Source organism: Pyrus communis, chromosome 2, assembly GCF_041283825.1.
Source record: "Pyrus communis isolate YQ-2024b chromosome 2, ASM4128382v1, whole genome shotgun sequence".
NCBI lineage: Eukaryota > Viridiplantae > Streptophyta > Magnoliopsida > Rosales > Rosaceae > Pyrus > Pyrus communis.
In genome coordinates, this window is record NC_142566.1 from 2,731,847 (window position 1) to 2,749,124 (window position 17,278).

The 17,278-nt window shown below is 38.7% G+C and overlaps 3 protein-coding genes across 3 annotated transcripts; all 3 read right to left on the reverse strand.

The window, feature by feature from the left end:
* Positions 1–623: 623 nt before the first annotated feature.
* On the reverse strand, positions 624–2,619 carry LOC148698351 (uncharacterized). Its single transcript, XM_088681154.1, has 3 exons — positions 2,576–2,619; positions 1,114–2,469; positions 624–931 (listed from the first exon to the last, which is right to left on the reverse strand). Exons 2-3 carry the CDS (start codon positions 1,703–1,705, stop codon positions 921–923), a joined length of 603 nt encoding a protein of 200 aa, XP_088537280.1. The 5' UTR covers positions 1,706–2,469; positions 2,576–2,619; the 3' UTR covers positions 624–920.
* A 5,000-nt stretch (positions 2,620–7,619) lies between these two features.
* On the reverse strand, positions 7,620–8,615 carry LOC137748040 (uncharacterized). Its single transcript, XM_068488143.2, has one exon. It carries the CDS (start codon positions 8,613–8,615, stop codon positions 7,620–7,622), a length of 996 nt encoding a protein of 331 aa, XP_068344244.2.
* A 3,661-nt stretch (positions 8,616–12,276) lies between these two features.
* Positions 12,277–14,589, reverse strand: LOC137748146 (NADH dehydrogenase [ubiquinone] 1 alpha subcomplex subunit 6). Its single transcript, XM_068488240.2, has 2 exons — positions 14,249–14,589; positions 12,277–12,639 (listed from the first exon to the last, which is right to left on the reverse strand). Exons 1-2 carry the CDS (start codon positions 14,459–14,461, stop codon positions 12,454–12,456), a joined length of 399 nt encoding a protein of 132 aa, XP_068344341.1. The 5' UTR covers positions 14,462–14,589; the 3' UTR covers positions 12,277–12,453.
* Between the last annotated feature and the right edge of the window lie 2,689 nt (positions 14,590–17,278).

Here is a 17,278-nt window from a genome sequence, read left to right on the forward strand (position 1 = left end):
CGAGAGAGATATACTCGGCCAGTCGGAGGGTGAAGACATCGATAACCCTTGTATTGGTCACTGTAGCCAAGAAAAACACAAGCCAAAGATCTAGGTTGTAGTTTATTAGTCATATAATCACCAAGATGCGGAAAGCAAGCACAACCAAAAGTTCGAAAAGCCATATAATCTGGAGACCGTCCAAATAGCATTTGGAATGGAGAGGCCCACTTAAGAACATGAGAGGGTAACCGATTCAAAACATAAACAGCGGTGCAAAGTGCCTCAACCCAAAATTTAGGAGGAAGATTGGCAGCAAGTAACAATGTGCGTCCCATTTCAGAAATATGACGGTGTTTGCGTTCAGCAAGGCCGTTTTGCTGCGGGGTATGCGGACAAGAAAATCTGTGGTGAATCCCTTTTTGCACACACAAGGTCCGAAACGATAAATTATCATACTCCTTACCCCTATCACTTTGGAAGATTTTAACCATGGTCAAAATTGATTATAAATAAGAGTGAGAAAAGTATTAAAGTGAGTAAAAACCTCTGACTTATTACGCATGGGATAAATCCATGTATACCGTGTGTAGTCATCGGTAAACAAGACATAATAACGAAAACCGGAGACTGACAAAATAGGAGACATCCAAACATCAGAATGAATTAATTCAAAAGGAGACTTAGCATAATGTTCAGAAGAATGAAATGACAGACGATGGGATTTAGCCAACGCACAATGATTACAAAAATTTTTATTTGAAACTGAAAAAGACGAGCCTAATACATCACTAGAGGCTAATACACTAAGAACTTGACGAGATGGATGCCCAAGACGACGATGCCAAAGTGATGACGACGCTAAAACGGAAACAAAAGCACGTTTGGGAGCTGACCAATTCCTAGAGGCAAGACCAAGCTTAATGGGATAGAGGCCATCCTCACATGGGCCCTGAAAAAGAACAACACCGGTTTTTAAATCACGGATGACAAAACCCCAAGGAAAGAACGTTAAACTAACAAGATTATCACGTGTAAACTTAGCAACCGACAATAAATTCTTTTTAATTGCTGGAACATGTAAAACTTGGGATAATCGAAAAATAAACGACCCAGACTCAAATGAAATATTACCAGTGTGTGCAATAGGGAGGGCCTCACCACTACCAACAACCACCTTGTCATGAGAACCATACCCAGTAGCCGAAGTCATTGTTCGAGCATCATTCGTCATATGATGAGTAGCCCCAGTATCGGGATACCATGTTGGATCAGAGGGAGAAGCAAGATGCATACCAGCAAAGGCACGAGAGATATCATCATTTGAACGAGTAGCTTGAGGACACAATACAGCAATGTGGCCAAATTGGTTGCAGGCCCAACACTGAGGACCACGATTGACAGGAGCAGGTCCAAGAATACCAAGGCGTTGTTGTACAGCACCACGTTGACCATATCGCCCAACACCTCCATGTTGATTCGATCGGCCACCACTAGGGGTACGGGGAAACCGATTGCCACCAGAAGCACCATTGGGGCGAGAAGAAGAGTGACCACCGCGTCCATTAAACGAACCACCAACCGTATGACGGGCAGAATAGAAAGCAGAATGGGATGATGCAGCAACCTGTTTCATGGCGTGCTTGGACTCAAAGACTAGGAGACGGGTACGCAGATCATTAAAGGATGGCAGAGGTGGAAAATTGGTCAGGGCCAAGACAAGCATTTCATATTCAGGCCCCAAGCCGTTAAGCACATACGTAACCAAATCATCATTTTGAACAGGTTGACCAATGGAGGCCAATTGATCTGCCAAATGCTTGGCCAGACCCAAGTATTCTGCAATTGTTTGGTTCCCTTTCTGAAGAGAAAGCAACTGAAACCGATTATGGGTAGAATTGGCAAGGGATTGTTGAGAAAAATTCTGACGAAGATGCTCCCATATCTCACGAGAAGTGGACAGCCCAACAGTCAAAGAAAGAACGGGCTCAGTAAGCGTAGCACGTAGCAGGCTCACAAGTGTCTGATCAGTCTGGTACCACACAAGGTAATCGGGATTAGGAGTCGTAGTGACCACAGGAGGAACCACCGTAGAAGTAACATCAGAATCAACAGAAGCAGTGGGGGAGGCAGCAGGCACAGGGGTGGTGATAAAGAGAGGAGGACAGGGGTGAGTTCCATCAACAAAACGCTAAAGATTTTGGCCAATCAGAAAAGGCTTAACCTGACTTTCCCAAGGAAGATAGTTGGTTTCAGAAAGCTTAACGGAAACGAGGGTAGAGATATTGGGGATTGAAAAGGTGGAAGATGAAGTTGCGGAAGCCATGAAAAAAAAAAAAAAGGAGGATCAGAGGCTCAACACCATGTAAACTTTTGGATTCTCATTATCATTCTCTACAAGGTTACAAGGATTTATATACATGACTTCAAGTATCAAGATCAAATCACCCTAAATTAAGGGATACAAGTGTGTAGGTAGGACGGCTTATACTTTGTAGGTAGGACGGCTTATAGGACGGCTTATACTTTGTGGGTAGGACGGCTTATAGGACGGCTTATACTTTGTAGGTAGGACGGCTTATAGGACGGCTTGTACTTTGTAGGTAGGACGGCTTATGACTACTAACAACCTTATCAACAGAAACAAATCCACCCAAGTCTGCATAGCTAACACTCTATCCAGCCGAACTTTGATTCCACCACCCCTAGTTGTTACCCAACTGAGCTTATTTCCTACAAACCCCAAATCTTAAAGTTCGCAACTAGTAATGGCGTCACGAAAACCCTCCATTTGGCGTTCACTATGAATATCACCTCCTTCTTGCTCCTCCACCCGCAAAACCTAGTCAAAATCCCCCATGCAGGCAAACTAGAATAATCCTTTAGTCGCCAAAGTAAACTCCAAGATTTATGTATGTCCCCCTCAGTCGGATAACCATAAAAGAAAGTAACTCTCCAGTGAATCTCATCACCCACCCCTCCTACCTCCAAATCAATATGATTAGAAGAATAGGATCGTAACGAAAGATTAGCTTCCGTCTTCCACATAGCACATAAACCTCTTGACCTTCCTAAACTAGGAACTGCAAACATAACATCAAACCGTAAAAGTGATTTTAAGCTCTCCATATGCTCCTTCAAGCATTTAGTTTCGCACAAAAAAATCACCATGGGATCTTTACAGAGAACAAATCTCTTAAGTGCCCGAATTGCCCAGAGGTTCCCAAGCCCCCCGCAATTCCAGCTTATACAACTCATTGGGCTCAGCGGGGCTGAACTCCGTCAGCCTCTAAGGAATTCCGTTGGGACTTCCTATTTTTCTTCCGTCTAATCCCATTGCCATTTGCAATCTGCTTAATAATTTTAACAAATAGAGTTCATAATCTTCATGTACGGCAATTCTTTAACCAATTGGCATGTTTGGTAAAGAATGATAAGTGATAACCTTCTATTTTTTGTGCCATTGAGTGAGAGATCTTAGATTTGATTATCCCCACATGTGAATTTAAATTACATTATTGCAAACTCATTGTGATGCTAAGTCTACTCTTTTCTCTTTCTGTAGATAATATCGTTTTTTCAAAATCCAAAAAGCACATGTTAAGTGCATTCATCAGAGATAAAATCTTCTACACCTAAAATAAGTATTGACTCCCTGTGGTCTTAATTATTGTTTGACACAAATAAAGTTTATGACAAAAAAATTAATAAGTATTAAATTTATAAAGACGTGCCATTCAATTACTTGAGCCACAGGAAGGCTGCACCCATTTTAAGTGCATAAAATTTGATCTCCACCCATGAGTCCTGTTACTCATTGCTTACTATTGAAGTTGGTCCAACAGGTTACCAGAAGAAATGTGCTTACGTTTGAATAATTGCAATCTCTAAACGTCTGCTTCTGTGAAAAACTAAAATAAATAAATAAATTAATTAATTAAAAAAAATGGAAAATCGTGTATTGTTGAATGTTGAGTGGTTTGACATTTTCCGTGGCTTTGTTTGGTTGCCTTTGCCTAAAAATCGTGTCAGCTTCAATACTGCTAAATCTCGCTTACAACGCACCTGTCAGTCACGTGAGCTCAAATCCTTTGCTTCTACTCCCCCACTAGTTGAGCTGAGCTCAAGTTGCACTATTTACTCACGTGGCCTTTAGTATGTAAAGACTGTTTTAAAAGTAGAATTTTCTATAAATTTTTTGTCACTTGAACTCATATTATTAGCATAATGTTTGATAATGTTGGCACATGAATTAAAGTTATTACTGTAACAGAGAGTCCATGAAGAGCCACACTTTAAAAGAGTCTTCCTAATATTTCTCTAGCATGTATGTAGGGGTCATATATCAAATCTACTTCTTTGATCAAAAAGTTATTTATAGTAACCTTGTGGTTATGTTTTTAAGAGTCTCATTAGCGGTTATTCACCGTTATATTTGATATTAAGAATGAAGATTAAAATTATATTTACGCATTATATATGACATATATCAAGTTCAATAATGAGTGGTTAAAACAACATTTATGTACGTTCATTTTTAAAGAAAAAATAAGTCAAGCAGACACGAACCCTTACCTAGTGTTTAGAATTTGTAAAACTTAGGCTCTGTGTTGTTACCGTCCTACAAAACCTTTTTTTTTTTTTTTTTTTTTTTTTTGTAGATACAAATACAGTTGGGAACTGAATTGTTTTGTGAAAACAAATTAAGCAAAAAAAAAAAAAAAAAGCCATAGAAGACTAAATTTAGCCTAAGTTCTATAAAACATCAAATTGATGTTTCCTTCTTTTTTCAAGAATAGATTTCAAAATAACAGAAAATAAAAGGTACATTATAACATAGAGTTAGAGTTTTAATAAAAAATAAAATAAAATCATGCATGCCACGATTGGCGCCAACACCATTACCATCTTAACATTCTCCAGCGCTGTCACCCACGCCACCATGGTTACCACTACCTCCACTGTCTCACCACCATCTTTGACGTGACACCACCCTCACAGCTACTATTGCCGCCGCCGCCACCACCACCACCACCATATTATACACTACCATCACCTCCCCTTCCAATCACCATGGCCACCACCACCTCCACCGTTTCACCATTGTGACCATCACCACCACTGCCATTAGCCACCACCATTGCTACCACAACCACATTCTCCACTGCCATCACTCTCGCTATGACCACCACCACCTCCATCGCTCCATCACAATCATTCTGGCCACCTGTTAATCACAATTTCCGCAACTATACCTCACAACCATTGTTAACACAATTACTTTCTACTCTGCTATTGTCACCACTATATCTATTTCTCACCACTACTAGCACCACTAAACAAAAATTAAGATTGATTTTAGAAATATTCCCAAATTTGGCTTGATTTCGAAATATATATTTTTTAAACTTAAATCATTATTACCCAAAAAAAAATAAATTGTTTATCACACGATCTTGAAATACTTTTAACTCATAAAAGACAAGTCATGTGATTTACATAAGAAATCCTTACAATGGTAATCTATGTGTGATTTATTTAAGGGAATTTTCATGAAAAGGGTTTGGACTAAGTTTATTTTAATAAAAAAACCATGTTATAAGTTTATTTAATTAAAAAGACTTAAATTTTAATAAAAAGGACAAAAAAATTTAAATTTTAATGAAAATGACATAATTTTAAGGGTAAATATCAGTTTACTACCCTTATGTTTCATGGTTTTGAACATTTAGTACATCAAGTTTTTTTCATTCCAAAGTCATACCTAAAGTGTAAATTTTGAGACAGTCTCATACATTCGTTAGTCAAACTGTTAAGTCTCCCGTTAACTGATAATGTGGCGTTCATGTGGACAATGATTGGGTGCCACATGGAATTTTTTTTTCTTCTTCAGAGGTTCCAAAAAAAAAAAAAAAATCCTGCCCAAATTTTTTTGAAAAAAAAGTTCAAATTAAATAGGAAAAAAACCACAACTTTCTATTCCAAATCTGCAAATTTAATTCCAAACAAACTTTGAATTCTAAATTTGCAAATTCATCATTTAAACTACCAACTACCAACTACCAACAAAGTTCAATTGTCAACAACTTTCAATTCACAACAAAGTTCAATATACACCCTCCAATTCACACAAAAGTATCAAAAGACCACAACTTTAACAACTAATGGGTCAAGGTGTTCTTCCAAAAACCAAAATAAGAGTACCAAAAACACCAAAGATCTGTCCAAAACACTAAAGATCTATCGGAAAGTTGTTTCCAAAAAAACTAAGGGCATATTCAACTACAATAAAATGAACCCTTAAACAACCTAAAGCATTAAAGCAGCATCATGGAACATTCCTCCTCCTTTTTTGACCTCTTGCAGTAGACTTTAAAGTGGTTTGAGAGGCTTGAGTTGGCTGAGATGAAGGTTGTGGAGCTTCCTGAGTGCATGGTTGTGATGACTGAGAGGGTTGTGATGCCTTAGATGTTGAGGCCTAAGTAATGAACCCATATAGCATTAGCATTGACAGATACTACACTTCACAAATAACAAATTCACTTAAGAAATGAAAAATCAACAAAAAAAAAAAATCAAAATTATACCTCATTTTTCTTGCTTTTTCTTCCTTTTTCTTCCTTTTCTAGTAGCTGTAGGAGGATGAGTGGTTAGGCATTTGGCCTTGTTGTGTCTCGAGGCCTTGTAAACACTACACTTCACACTTTTTTGCCCTCTTTTGCTTAACTTGAATTCATTTTCTTCACCCTCCCTATATCTTCTCTTTCTTGGTCTTCTAGGCTGCCTTTTAAAAGTTGGAGGAATAATGCATTTGTTTTCAGATGGCTTGTAAAATTTCATTCCTTGGATGGGTTGAATCGAGTTTTCGTAAGCTTCAAAGTACTTCTCCTTCTTATACCAAGAGGAAACAAATTCCTCAAGCTGTTTCCTTGCATAATAGATGGCTGAGCAACCATGTATGCAAGGAAAGCCTATCAAATCCCATCTTCTGCATGAGCAAGAGCACCTATTCAAATCCACCACAAATATATTGCCTCTGCCTTCATCCATTTCAAAATTTTCTCCTCCAGACCATGTAGCTATAATGTGTGGGCTTTTCAGTTTGTACTCCTCTAACTTCTTCTGGATTTTTGGGCAAATAACTCCTTTATCCTTCCTCATTGCATCTCTTCCCAACCATATCCTTTTCATCAATAAAACTATTATAGTTTCCAGCATGGTAATAATAGGCTTGTCCCTAGACCTTAGGATAAAAGAATTGAAGCTCTTACATAGGTTGTTTAAGATAATGTCACACTAAGCGTGTGTCTCAAAGTGTGACTACTCCAATGCAAGGCCAGTCTTTTCACCAACCATTTATAAGCTTCGAAATTCAGCCTATTCACCTCAGCTATACTCTCTCCAAAATCAGCAATGGTTGTTGCCTTGGCAGCATTCTATAAGGCATCATTTAATCCCTTCATTTTAAACCCATCTGCCTTGTAGTTGATGCATAAGTGCTTAACACATAACCGATGATTACAATTAGGCAACACCTTCTCAAAAGCTGGTATTAAACCTTTTTGTTTGTCAGAAATGAAAGTCCAAGTACGCTGGTTCACAATTCCCAAATCAGCAGCTAGGAGTTCTAGAAACCAAACTCAACTGTCCTTGTTCTCGAGCTCTACTATGGCATATGCAATAACCCAAGTTTGGTTATTTGCATCCATTCCCCCTACAAATATTAATTGGCCTTTGAACATTCCCTTCAAGTGAAAACCATCCAACTCTACAAGCTGCCTACATCCATTTTTAAATCCATTTTTGCAAGCCCCCAAACAAATATAAATCCTCTGAAATATCACATGAGCATCATCATAAGGCAGCACCTTCATCTGAACTGTACTACCCGGGTTTGTCCTCTTAAACTCATCACAGTACTCCCATAACTTTTTGTATTGATCCACATTACTCCCCTCAAGGATTTTCAAACATTGTGCTCTCACTCTATAGGCTATCTTGAGGTGGATCTTAACCATTCTTTCCTCATTCACTGTCTTCATAAATGTAGTGATGGGCATGCTTGGGTTGAGTCTGAACTTGTCCACATACCTCTTCACAAGCCATGCCACTTTGCAGTTAGGATTTTCCCTCCAAATCCTCGGACATTCATGTTTTCCAACATAGGCTTTCACTTGCATTGAATCTTCATTGTACATCCTAGAAGCATACAATCTCCATGGACAGTTTTTCTCACACCTTGCACTAATCTTCCATTTCTCATTCATTTTTAGCTTAATAGAAGGTGCAACATGCTTAATGGAGTGAGACCACATTGGCTTTCTCAACTGTGCAACATCTTTGAACTTCAATCCATTTTCAAACTTTGGATCATCCATATCGGCTTCTTCATTGAACTCAAGATACATGATCTTCTCATCACATTCTGAACCTGAATAGTCAACACTATGTAGGTCATCTGAGTCTTGTCTCTCATCATCAAGGGTAACATCTTCTACATCCCTTGCATCAATAACTTCTTTTGGATGTTGGTTCCCAACCCTTTCACCCCTTTCAGCATCTCCATTGACATTTTCTACAACCGTATCATCTACTACACGACGATCATCATCTTCCAAATTGTAGTCACTATCCATAAACTCACTATTTGTAGTGTCATCCTCTGCATTTACTGCCACAAACAATGCATATTTGTTAAAAACCTAAACTTTGCAAAAATAATTGAATACTGAAATTAAAATTGCAAAAATAAATGTTTCAAAAAGCTTACCTTCATTAGCTTCTACTTCGGCCCCTTCATTAACTTCTTCAACTTCGTGACTTTCTTCAGTTACATCACCTTCATCATCTTCATCACCTTTATTATCAGCATTGAGATGACCATCTTCAACCTCATCTCCATTTCCTTGTCATCCCTCAGTTGCTTCAGCCTTATCTCCATCTTTTAAGTGATCAGCACCCCCTTTTGCTCTACCCTTCTTCAGCTTTGATCCACTTCCTTTTGTAATTGAAATCGCCACCCTTGATTCCTCAATATCTTCTATCATGACACCTTTTTTTAATATGCCACTCTCATCTAGATTCATCAAAAACTTATGTTTCAGGGTAGCTTGCTTTGGACTTAGATGTTCTAGGTACATTTCTATTTCCCTAGTCCCTGGAACATACTTGCACATTTCACCCACATCTTGGTCCCGTTCAATAAGCCTTAATCCTTGTGTGTAAGACATCCCAGGAATCCTATAGTGATACAATATAAACCCATCATATCCTAACTCCTTAACCATTTCATCAATCTCGAAAAAAACATGAAGTCTTTGTCTATGTAATCAAATCAAGCCTCAAATCCTCCCATAAATGCATTTTTAGACCACTTCTCACTGTGGTTAATTTTAAGGCTAAATAATTCAGGCATGCCTGCAAAGTCAAGGAAAAAGGTTTTAAAACCCAAAAAGTTAACCCAAAACACTAGTAGGACCATGAGGAAAAAAGTGAAAACAAACTATGGGGACCATGAATACAGGGTTTTTTAAAGGCTGCAATTGGGACCATGAATGAAGACAAAACCACATGCACATTGAAAATAATTAACAATGCAGAAATCCACTACAAAACACAATTCCAGAAACCATAGAAAACAAAATGGGATTGGAACTCACAAATCCCTAATCCCTAAAATTCAAAATTGAAAAATCGAAAAACCTAAACCTATATTATCTACACTTCGAAAAAGGTAGGTTACTTACAATAAACTGGTGTTTCAGATACTTCAATCCTCCTTTTTACCCAACCATCGCTAACGATGGCTTCACGACAACCTTACCCAGAAACGGTGCCCCTTATTTGATGTGCAAATGTGTGTGCAACGTACGACAGCGTGCGAGGTGGAGCGACGGCGAGGTCGAGTAACGGTGCGTTAGTAGGGTTTTAGACGAAGATGGGGGATCACGATTTCTAGGGGAGTGAAAAGTGGTTTTCACTTTTCACTTTTTCACTTTTAACTGTTCCCCGTCTCTAAATTTTGAATTTTGATTTTTTTTTTTTAGTTTTTAACTAAACCCCTTCTCTGAAGAGAAAAAAAAATTCACGTGGACCCCTTAATGACACGTGGTGTCCAGTCATTGTCCATGTGGGCACCACGTCATCAGTTAACGAGAGACTTAACGTTTGATTAACGGATGTATGAGACTGTCCCAAAATTTACACTTTAGATATGACTCTGGGACCAAAAAAACTTGATGTATTAAATGTTGAAAACCACGAAACATAAGGGTAGTAAACTGATATTAAAAAAAATCTGACGCGCGGACCCACGCATCCTCACACAAACTGTTTATGAAACTTTCTACACTATTTATAAAACTTAACGGTACTACACTGTTTATAAAACCACTACACTGTTTATGAAATCAGGACACTGTTTATGAAACTTGGGACACTGTTTATGAAATCAGGACACTGTTTATGAAACTACTACACTGTTTATGAAACTTAGGACAATGTTTATGAAACTTACTACACTGTTTATGAAAACTTACGACACTGTTTATGAAAATTACTATACTGTTTATGAAACTTAACGGTACTACATTCTTCTCTCTCTTCCTGAATTTTCTTGGCACATTCTCACCTTCCAAACAAATTTTCTTCTTCTAATTTTCTTCGACACTCATCAAATTTTCTTATATCTCTTCAATTTTTCAACTTTCTACACCAATTACTTAATTTTCTTCTGTTGTCCACCCATCTACAGCTGCCTCTTCTCCTCCACCAAATGCAAATGTTATGCCCTACAAACACAACACTAACTACACTATCAAATTAAAGTAAATACTTCAGTGCCTGTAAATTGACATAATTATTCATTTTCCGTTAAAAATTCACTAACACGAAAAAGCATTCGAACCCAACGACTTGACAATTCAAACTTCACCATGTCAACCCAGAAAACACAAAGAAACATCCATTGACCTCCTTTAGAATCAACCCAGCTATCTGCTGCAACGCTTTCTTAGCATCACTACTCGAATCATCACTATCCCTTGAGCTTATTATAATCACACGTTCCTCGTGTCTTTGCAAAAAAAGCAACAAAATCGATCGAAAAACCCAACCGACAAAACCCTAACGAAACAAAACCGAGATAGTGCTACACACAGCAATGAGGTCAGCAATTTTGATATTGGCCTTGGTCTCTTCACGAATCTTCTAGATTCGGCACCCCTCCTTTCCTATTACTTTTCTGATCTGCCAAGAAAGGATTTTCTTCAACCTCCTCACCAAGAAAGGATTTTCTTCAACCTCCTCACCAATCTCAGAACTTCTACGTAGATTTTCAATGCTTTCTCCATTTCTCAATTGCCGACCCACTGATCAGTGTTAGGTTTTTTTTTTTTTCCTCTCGTCTTTATCATTAAATAAAGTTAGTAGGTGATTTTTGGTTAAAACTCAAAGTTTTAAAGTCATTTTCATTAATTTTCTTTTTATTTAATTAACAGATTAGCAAACTCATATCATTTTATGTTGTTTGTAATGCGATTAAGACAACTGTCCATAAAATAAAGATAAGGAAAACTGGCTGTGTAATTTTATGTTGATTTTAAAACGATTAAGACAAAAACAGTATCCAATTCCTACAACTCTAGCTCATTGGCCAAAAATGAAAATCATTTCACATGTATGTTATATTTAGAAATGTTCTCTAGTCGCTTAGCAACCAAAAAATGTATGTTCACTCAAACCCTTGATGCCAAATTCAAAAGTGCTTGACCAAATGAGCGGGACTCTCAAACCCAACTAAACCATGAATCCTTGATCACTAGGTGACCAGAAGAACGATACTCTCAAATTCAATTCAAGGACATTGTACATAAACGTTTGGCTGGAAACAATGAACAAACCTCCCAAGAAATGAGGCACGCAGAAAAGATTATAAACTCAGGGAAAGACATTCAAAAGAACCTCACAGCATTATCTCCCCTCTTTTTTTTTTCTCTTCCCTTCTATTTGAAGGGTCACGTCTACATCTTATGTTAATTTTTTTTTCTTTTTATAGAGCGAGGCCACTTAATACTATAGTCTAGTAGTATTCCTCTTTACTTGTGAGTGAGAAGTCTTAGGTTCGATTCTCGCCAAAGACGAATTTGAACCACCTTATTGCTAGCCCATTGTGAGGCTAACAAAAAATTATAGAGAGAGAGACATAATAGAAAGTATGAGAGGAGGGGAGGGAAAGGGAGGGGAGGGAATTCTGCTCCAGAGCCTACAATGCTCATCCAACGACATTACTACACCTCGTTTCTTAATTTTTCAAAACCTTAATTACTTCATAAACGGCAGCAATTCAGTTATTACCCAGTGACCTTAACAGTCAATATCCAACAGAAACATACAAAAACCTTGTCAAGTACACCTTTATTTATGAAGCCCTGAAAGCAAAGTCTCACCAGAGCACATCCAGAGAGCAGCGGAGATTCAAAAATAATTGCTCTTATAAAATTCTTTAAGAAAAGCAGAGGTCCCCTGATCTTTGGTGCCCGAATCCTGCACAAGCCCTTGCTGACCAACGACGTACTGGCCAATGATGTGGTGTCGCTGCTTTGCATGCTCGGTGATGTTATTTAACTCTTCCATTGCCTTGAAGAGCAGCATATCGATGACCTGCATTTCAATACCATCCACCAAAAAAAAAAAAAAAAAAAAAAAAAAAAAGGTTTATAAGCCACAAATCACAAGAGCATGAAGCACTTTAGCAGCAGGTATGGATGGTAAGAAAAATCCTGGTTCTTAGTGCCAACAAAAATACAACTAACTCAAATGTAGAAACTCTTTCAACTCAATAGTTATGCATATTACTAAACAGGAATCATGTCAAAGTGCATTACATTAATAATTTATTTGATTTCGTTGTCTCAATAAAGCTTTATGTTCAGCCTGATACAATGATTCAAGGACCCAGTAGCGTGAAAGTTCCTATACTTCCTTCCAGGCAGAATTAGATTTCCCAGAAAACTAGAGCAAAACACACAACCATAATCCAGAAACATATAGAGACAACCCATGTGAAGGTTGCTAGACAGAGACAAAACAACACAAGAATGATATAGGAATAGCTGACAACATATCTCTAAATATACACATGATTTATCTTGAAATTTACTGAAACCTAATTACGTATGTATACTACGTGTGTGTGTAAGCCCAGTCAAATGTGACTGTTCTAGGCAGGGTGGGCCACGCACCTTCAAATGATGTTGGTCCTGTGGATCATAATGGACTTGCCTTTGGCTTCTGAGCACGCTGGAACCGCATGAGTTCCAAGAGAGCCTTTTCAAAGTCCTGGAGAGGAATACATTGGGGCCTAACCTTATTCCTGACTCGGTTAGTTGGGTACTACATAATTAGAATCCATTGTCTGCGCTTTACCCACAAATTCCTGCTATATTACGACATATCACATAAACTGAATGCCACTAACAAAGGATGAATCCTCACCTAGACTTTTACTAGAATGTGGCACTAATACCAGAGTCCATATACCATACTGAATCCTCAAAAGAAATCTACCCATTACATGTTTTTAGTTATCCCCACAAAATCAAAATTTAAGCTGTTAGGACATAGGAAAACAAATATTCATAGCACAACTCTCCCTTGTTTAGTATGTAAGATAAAATTGCATCTTCTAATGTCCTCAATATGCGGCCTCTATTACCACTATAGAGCCCAAAAAGGTGAAACTTAAAACGAATGTGAAAGCTTTTGCAAAGGTTCGAGCTTGCATCGTCTATTGTCCTCAATGTGTGCCCTCCACTACCACTGTGGAGCCCAAAAAGGTGAAACTTAATATAAAGGTTGAAACTTAATATGAACGTGAAAGTTTCGCAGTGGTTCGAGCTTTCGTCTTCTGCTCCGACACAATGCTAAGATTTTCCAACCAACCATTATTTCTCAAAAGCTCAACTACAAAAATGAAACGAAAAAGAAAAGTGTTTCTGGGTGAAAATTTCGAAACCAAGTAAAAATGCAGCATCTAATATCATTCCCATTCGCCGCGATCCTCCTTCTACCCAAATTCACGTCAGTACTTGGCAGAAAATCCAATAGCACATACGAGATTGGACAACTTAATTGTATAAAAAAAAACCCTAAATCTCGTGGGCAAATATGAAATTCCAGACATTTTACTCGTTGTTCGAAATTTCAGATGATTAAAACAGCAGCGTATCATATAATTTGAAGAAAGAGAGATAGAGAGGGAGAAGGGGACCTTAGGGTTAGTGACGTTGGCGTTCTTGCGGATCTCGGAGGCGACGACGGTGCGGAGGTGAGAGGGCGTAACGACGTCGTCGAGGTTGTAGATTTCCATGATGGTGGGGATGGATCTGCAGGCGGCCCTGAAGAAGTCGAAGACTCGGTGCCGGGCTTCGTCCAGAGAGGCCGAGTTCGGTGGCACCTTCACGGCCCGCTGAATAAACGACATTTCTTCCTCCGAAAACTCAAAACTCGACTCACTGAGTTCTTCTGCCTCGCTCTACTCTATTCGCCCTGATGGCATTCGGTTTCTCTGGTCTCTTGGGAAAGGTAATCGATGTGGATGTGGTGACCACGAGCCCAACGGTGCCGTTTCGGCTGCTTTTTATTTTGGGGCATTGGGTTTGCTAGCCCAGTTACAAACCAACCAACAGAAAATTTATTAAAGCTCAAAGTCCCTTGCTCAACCGACAGAAAATTTATGGTAACGAGATCAACTATTTAGATTAATTTTTATATATTATATGACGTGGTTATTGATGATTGGATTATTACTTAAATGATGATGTAGAGAGACTTTTGAATTGCGAGGTACCATTACGAGCACAATATATACGATTGTTATTTCGTGAAATAACTCGAATTTCATATCATTCACTTGCTCTGATTGGACAGAAAGCCTTCCTTTACTACAAGCGACTGGAGATCAGATTCTTACCATAGAAATGAATGACTATAGGCACGGAACTGGCATTTACCCTTTCTTTGCCTCACTAGCTGACTTGCCTCCGCTTTTTTCTCAAACTCTAAGAGCGGATTTTAAGGTGCTTATTTCATATTGGTGACACATCACATGGTTTCTAAATCGAAGTAGAATTCTCCTCTCAAATCCCCTGTCTTTCACTCCTCTCACACTTTTCTCTTTGTCTTTCTCTCTATAAAAAGGTCAACACAAAATGTTGACGTAATTTAATTGTGAATGTTCAAATAGGAGGGGAGGGAAAGGAAGGGGAATTTACAGGGCAAAGAATACCACCCCTCGCAAATATGGTTTTAAAAAATTAGTTTACCTAACATTACTCTTATGAACAATATCTAAAGGGTAATGCTAGGGACAACAAATTTCTAAACCAAATTTTATAAACCAAATGATGTGGATAAATGATTGAATTATTACTTAAGTGCTAACTAACGTGCTTATTTACTATTGATGACACATCATTCTAAAAATTTAATTTCCTAGCATTATCCATATCTAGAGGCAATGGATGTGTTGCACATCGAGGAGTAATAAACCACCATATACAATCAGAATTTTGAGCATTCCCATAAATAGCTGGGGCATGAACAACAAACTTTGCGCTTCTCTAAAAACACGGGTAAAATTAATATAAATCATAACTGAAACGTGGGTTTATCATAGATATTTTACATGATGTTATACAACTTGATGATGATATTATCTGTTATTCTTTTGCAATTACATATAATGTTTAGCAGAAACCTTATTGGAATTGGTTTAATTATCTTCTGTTAATCCTTGTTTCCCAAGGAATTATTAAAAAGGACCTAAATAATCTACCAGCTGTACATAAGGGTTTTCACTAGCCAAAGTTACGCGTACAAAAGTTGTGTTATATATCTCCCAACCGGCAAGAATACATACCTCCTCAGTTCCTAATTTCCTTCACCACTCTCTCATCTCTCTCTCGATATATCTACACCATGGCTTCTATTTCAAAGTTGAAGAGCTGCAAGATGGCCATCGGCTGCAGCAGAATCGCCAGCAACTCCATCCCTCAACCCTTGTGTCCTGATCACATCACCAACCTCGCGCGCATGGCGGCAGTCAAGGCTCGAGACGCTGCAGAAGCATATTTCACGCTCGGTAACTTCGAATATGCAATCATGCAAGCCAAGGCAGCAAAAGAGTTCGATCCAGATTTGCATGCTATGGACAACTACATAGCTGCATACCAAGTTCATTCTGCCGTGTCACACAAGCAAAACTGGTACCGTGTTCTCGGCATCGAAAACCCTACAGTTGCTGACTCAGAAACCATCAAGAAACAATACAAGAGATTGGCACTTGCCTTGCACCCCGACAAGAATGCATCAACAGCGGCCGAGGGTGCTTTCAAGCATGTTAAGGTGGCATGGGACGTTCTCTCTAACCCTGCTAAAAGAGAAGCTTACGACAAGTCTTTGAAGCGACAGTTTCAAGCAGCTCACGGTTCCAATAAGCGCAGAGCTAGTGAGTGCAAACCCCCGCAGTCGAAGAGGTCTAATACCTTCCCTCGCAAAAGGTCTAGCCCTAGCGGTGATGGGAGCTGCTACAAGAAAACCATTAAGATTATTAGAAAATCAAATCCAGGCCAAAAGGCAACTGTGATGATGGTATCCGTATGCCGAGTGGCTTAATGTGTTCCTCGCTTTGTCATTAATTTGCCTCCTTGAAATTTTGGAGTGCTTACTATGTTGTATGTATTTGTATTTCAATACATCGTTCCCTGATTTCCACTTTTATATTTTCTCTATAGCTAGTTATTTTGTATATTTTTCTGTTTATATTTTCAGAACCATGTTGAAAGGGATAGAAAATGGGGCTTCGTATAGCTTGTCGAATGGGGTTTCTTACGGTAGAACACAGAACAGAAAGCATGTGTTTTCAATGTAGTTTCTCCATCGATTTATATGGTAGCATGTGGAAAATATGAAAGAGAATGCTTTTTCTCATTTTATTTCTCTACAAGATTACAAGGATATATATACATGATACAAGTGTGTAGGTAGGACAAGGTAGCCGTCCTAGTGTGTAGGTAGGACGGCTGTAGGGGACAAGGTAGCCGTCCTAGTGTGTAGGTAGGACAAGGTAGGACGGCTTGACGGCTGTAGGACGACTAGTGTGTAGGTAGGACAAGGTAGGACAAGGTAGGACGGCTGTAGGACGGCTTGACGGCTGTAGGACGGCTTATTCTTCCAATACTCCCCCTCAAGCTGGATCAAGGAGGTTAATTGATCCAAGCTTGGAGAGCAGACTTTGAAA

Coding starts and splice junctions, on each gene's coding strand:
- LOC148698351 (XM_088681154.1), bottom strand. CDS start 1,705: ATGCTTGTCTTGGCCCTGACCAATTTTCCACCTCTGCCATCCTTTAAT.
- LOC137748040 (XM_068488143.2), bottom strand. CDS start 8,615: ATGGATAGTGACTACAATTTGGAAGATGATGATCGTCGTGTAGTAGAT.
- LOC137748146 (XM_068488240.2), bottom strand. CDS start 14,461: ATGTCGTTTATTCAGCGGGCCGTGAAGGTGCCACCGAACTCGGCCTCT. Junction 12,640..14,248: donor CCAACGTCACTAACCCTAAG/GTCCCCTTCTCC, acceptor ATTGAAATGCAG/GTCATCGATATGCTGCTCTT.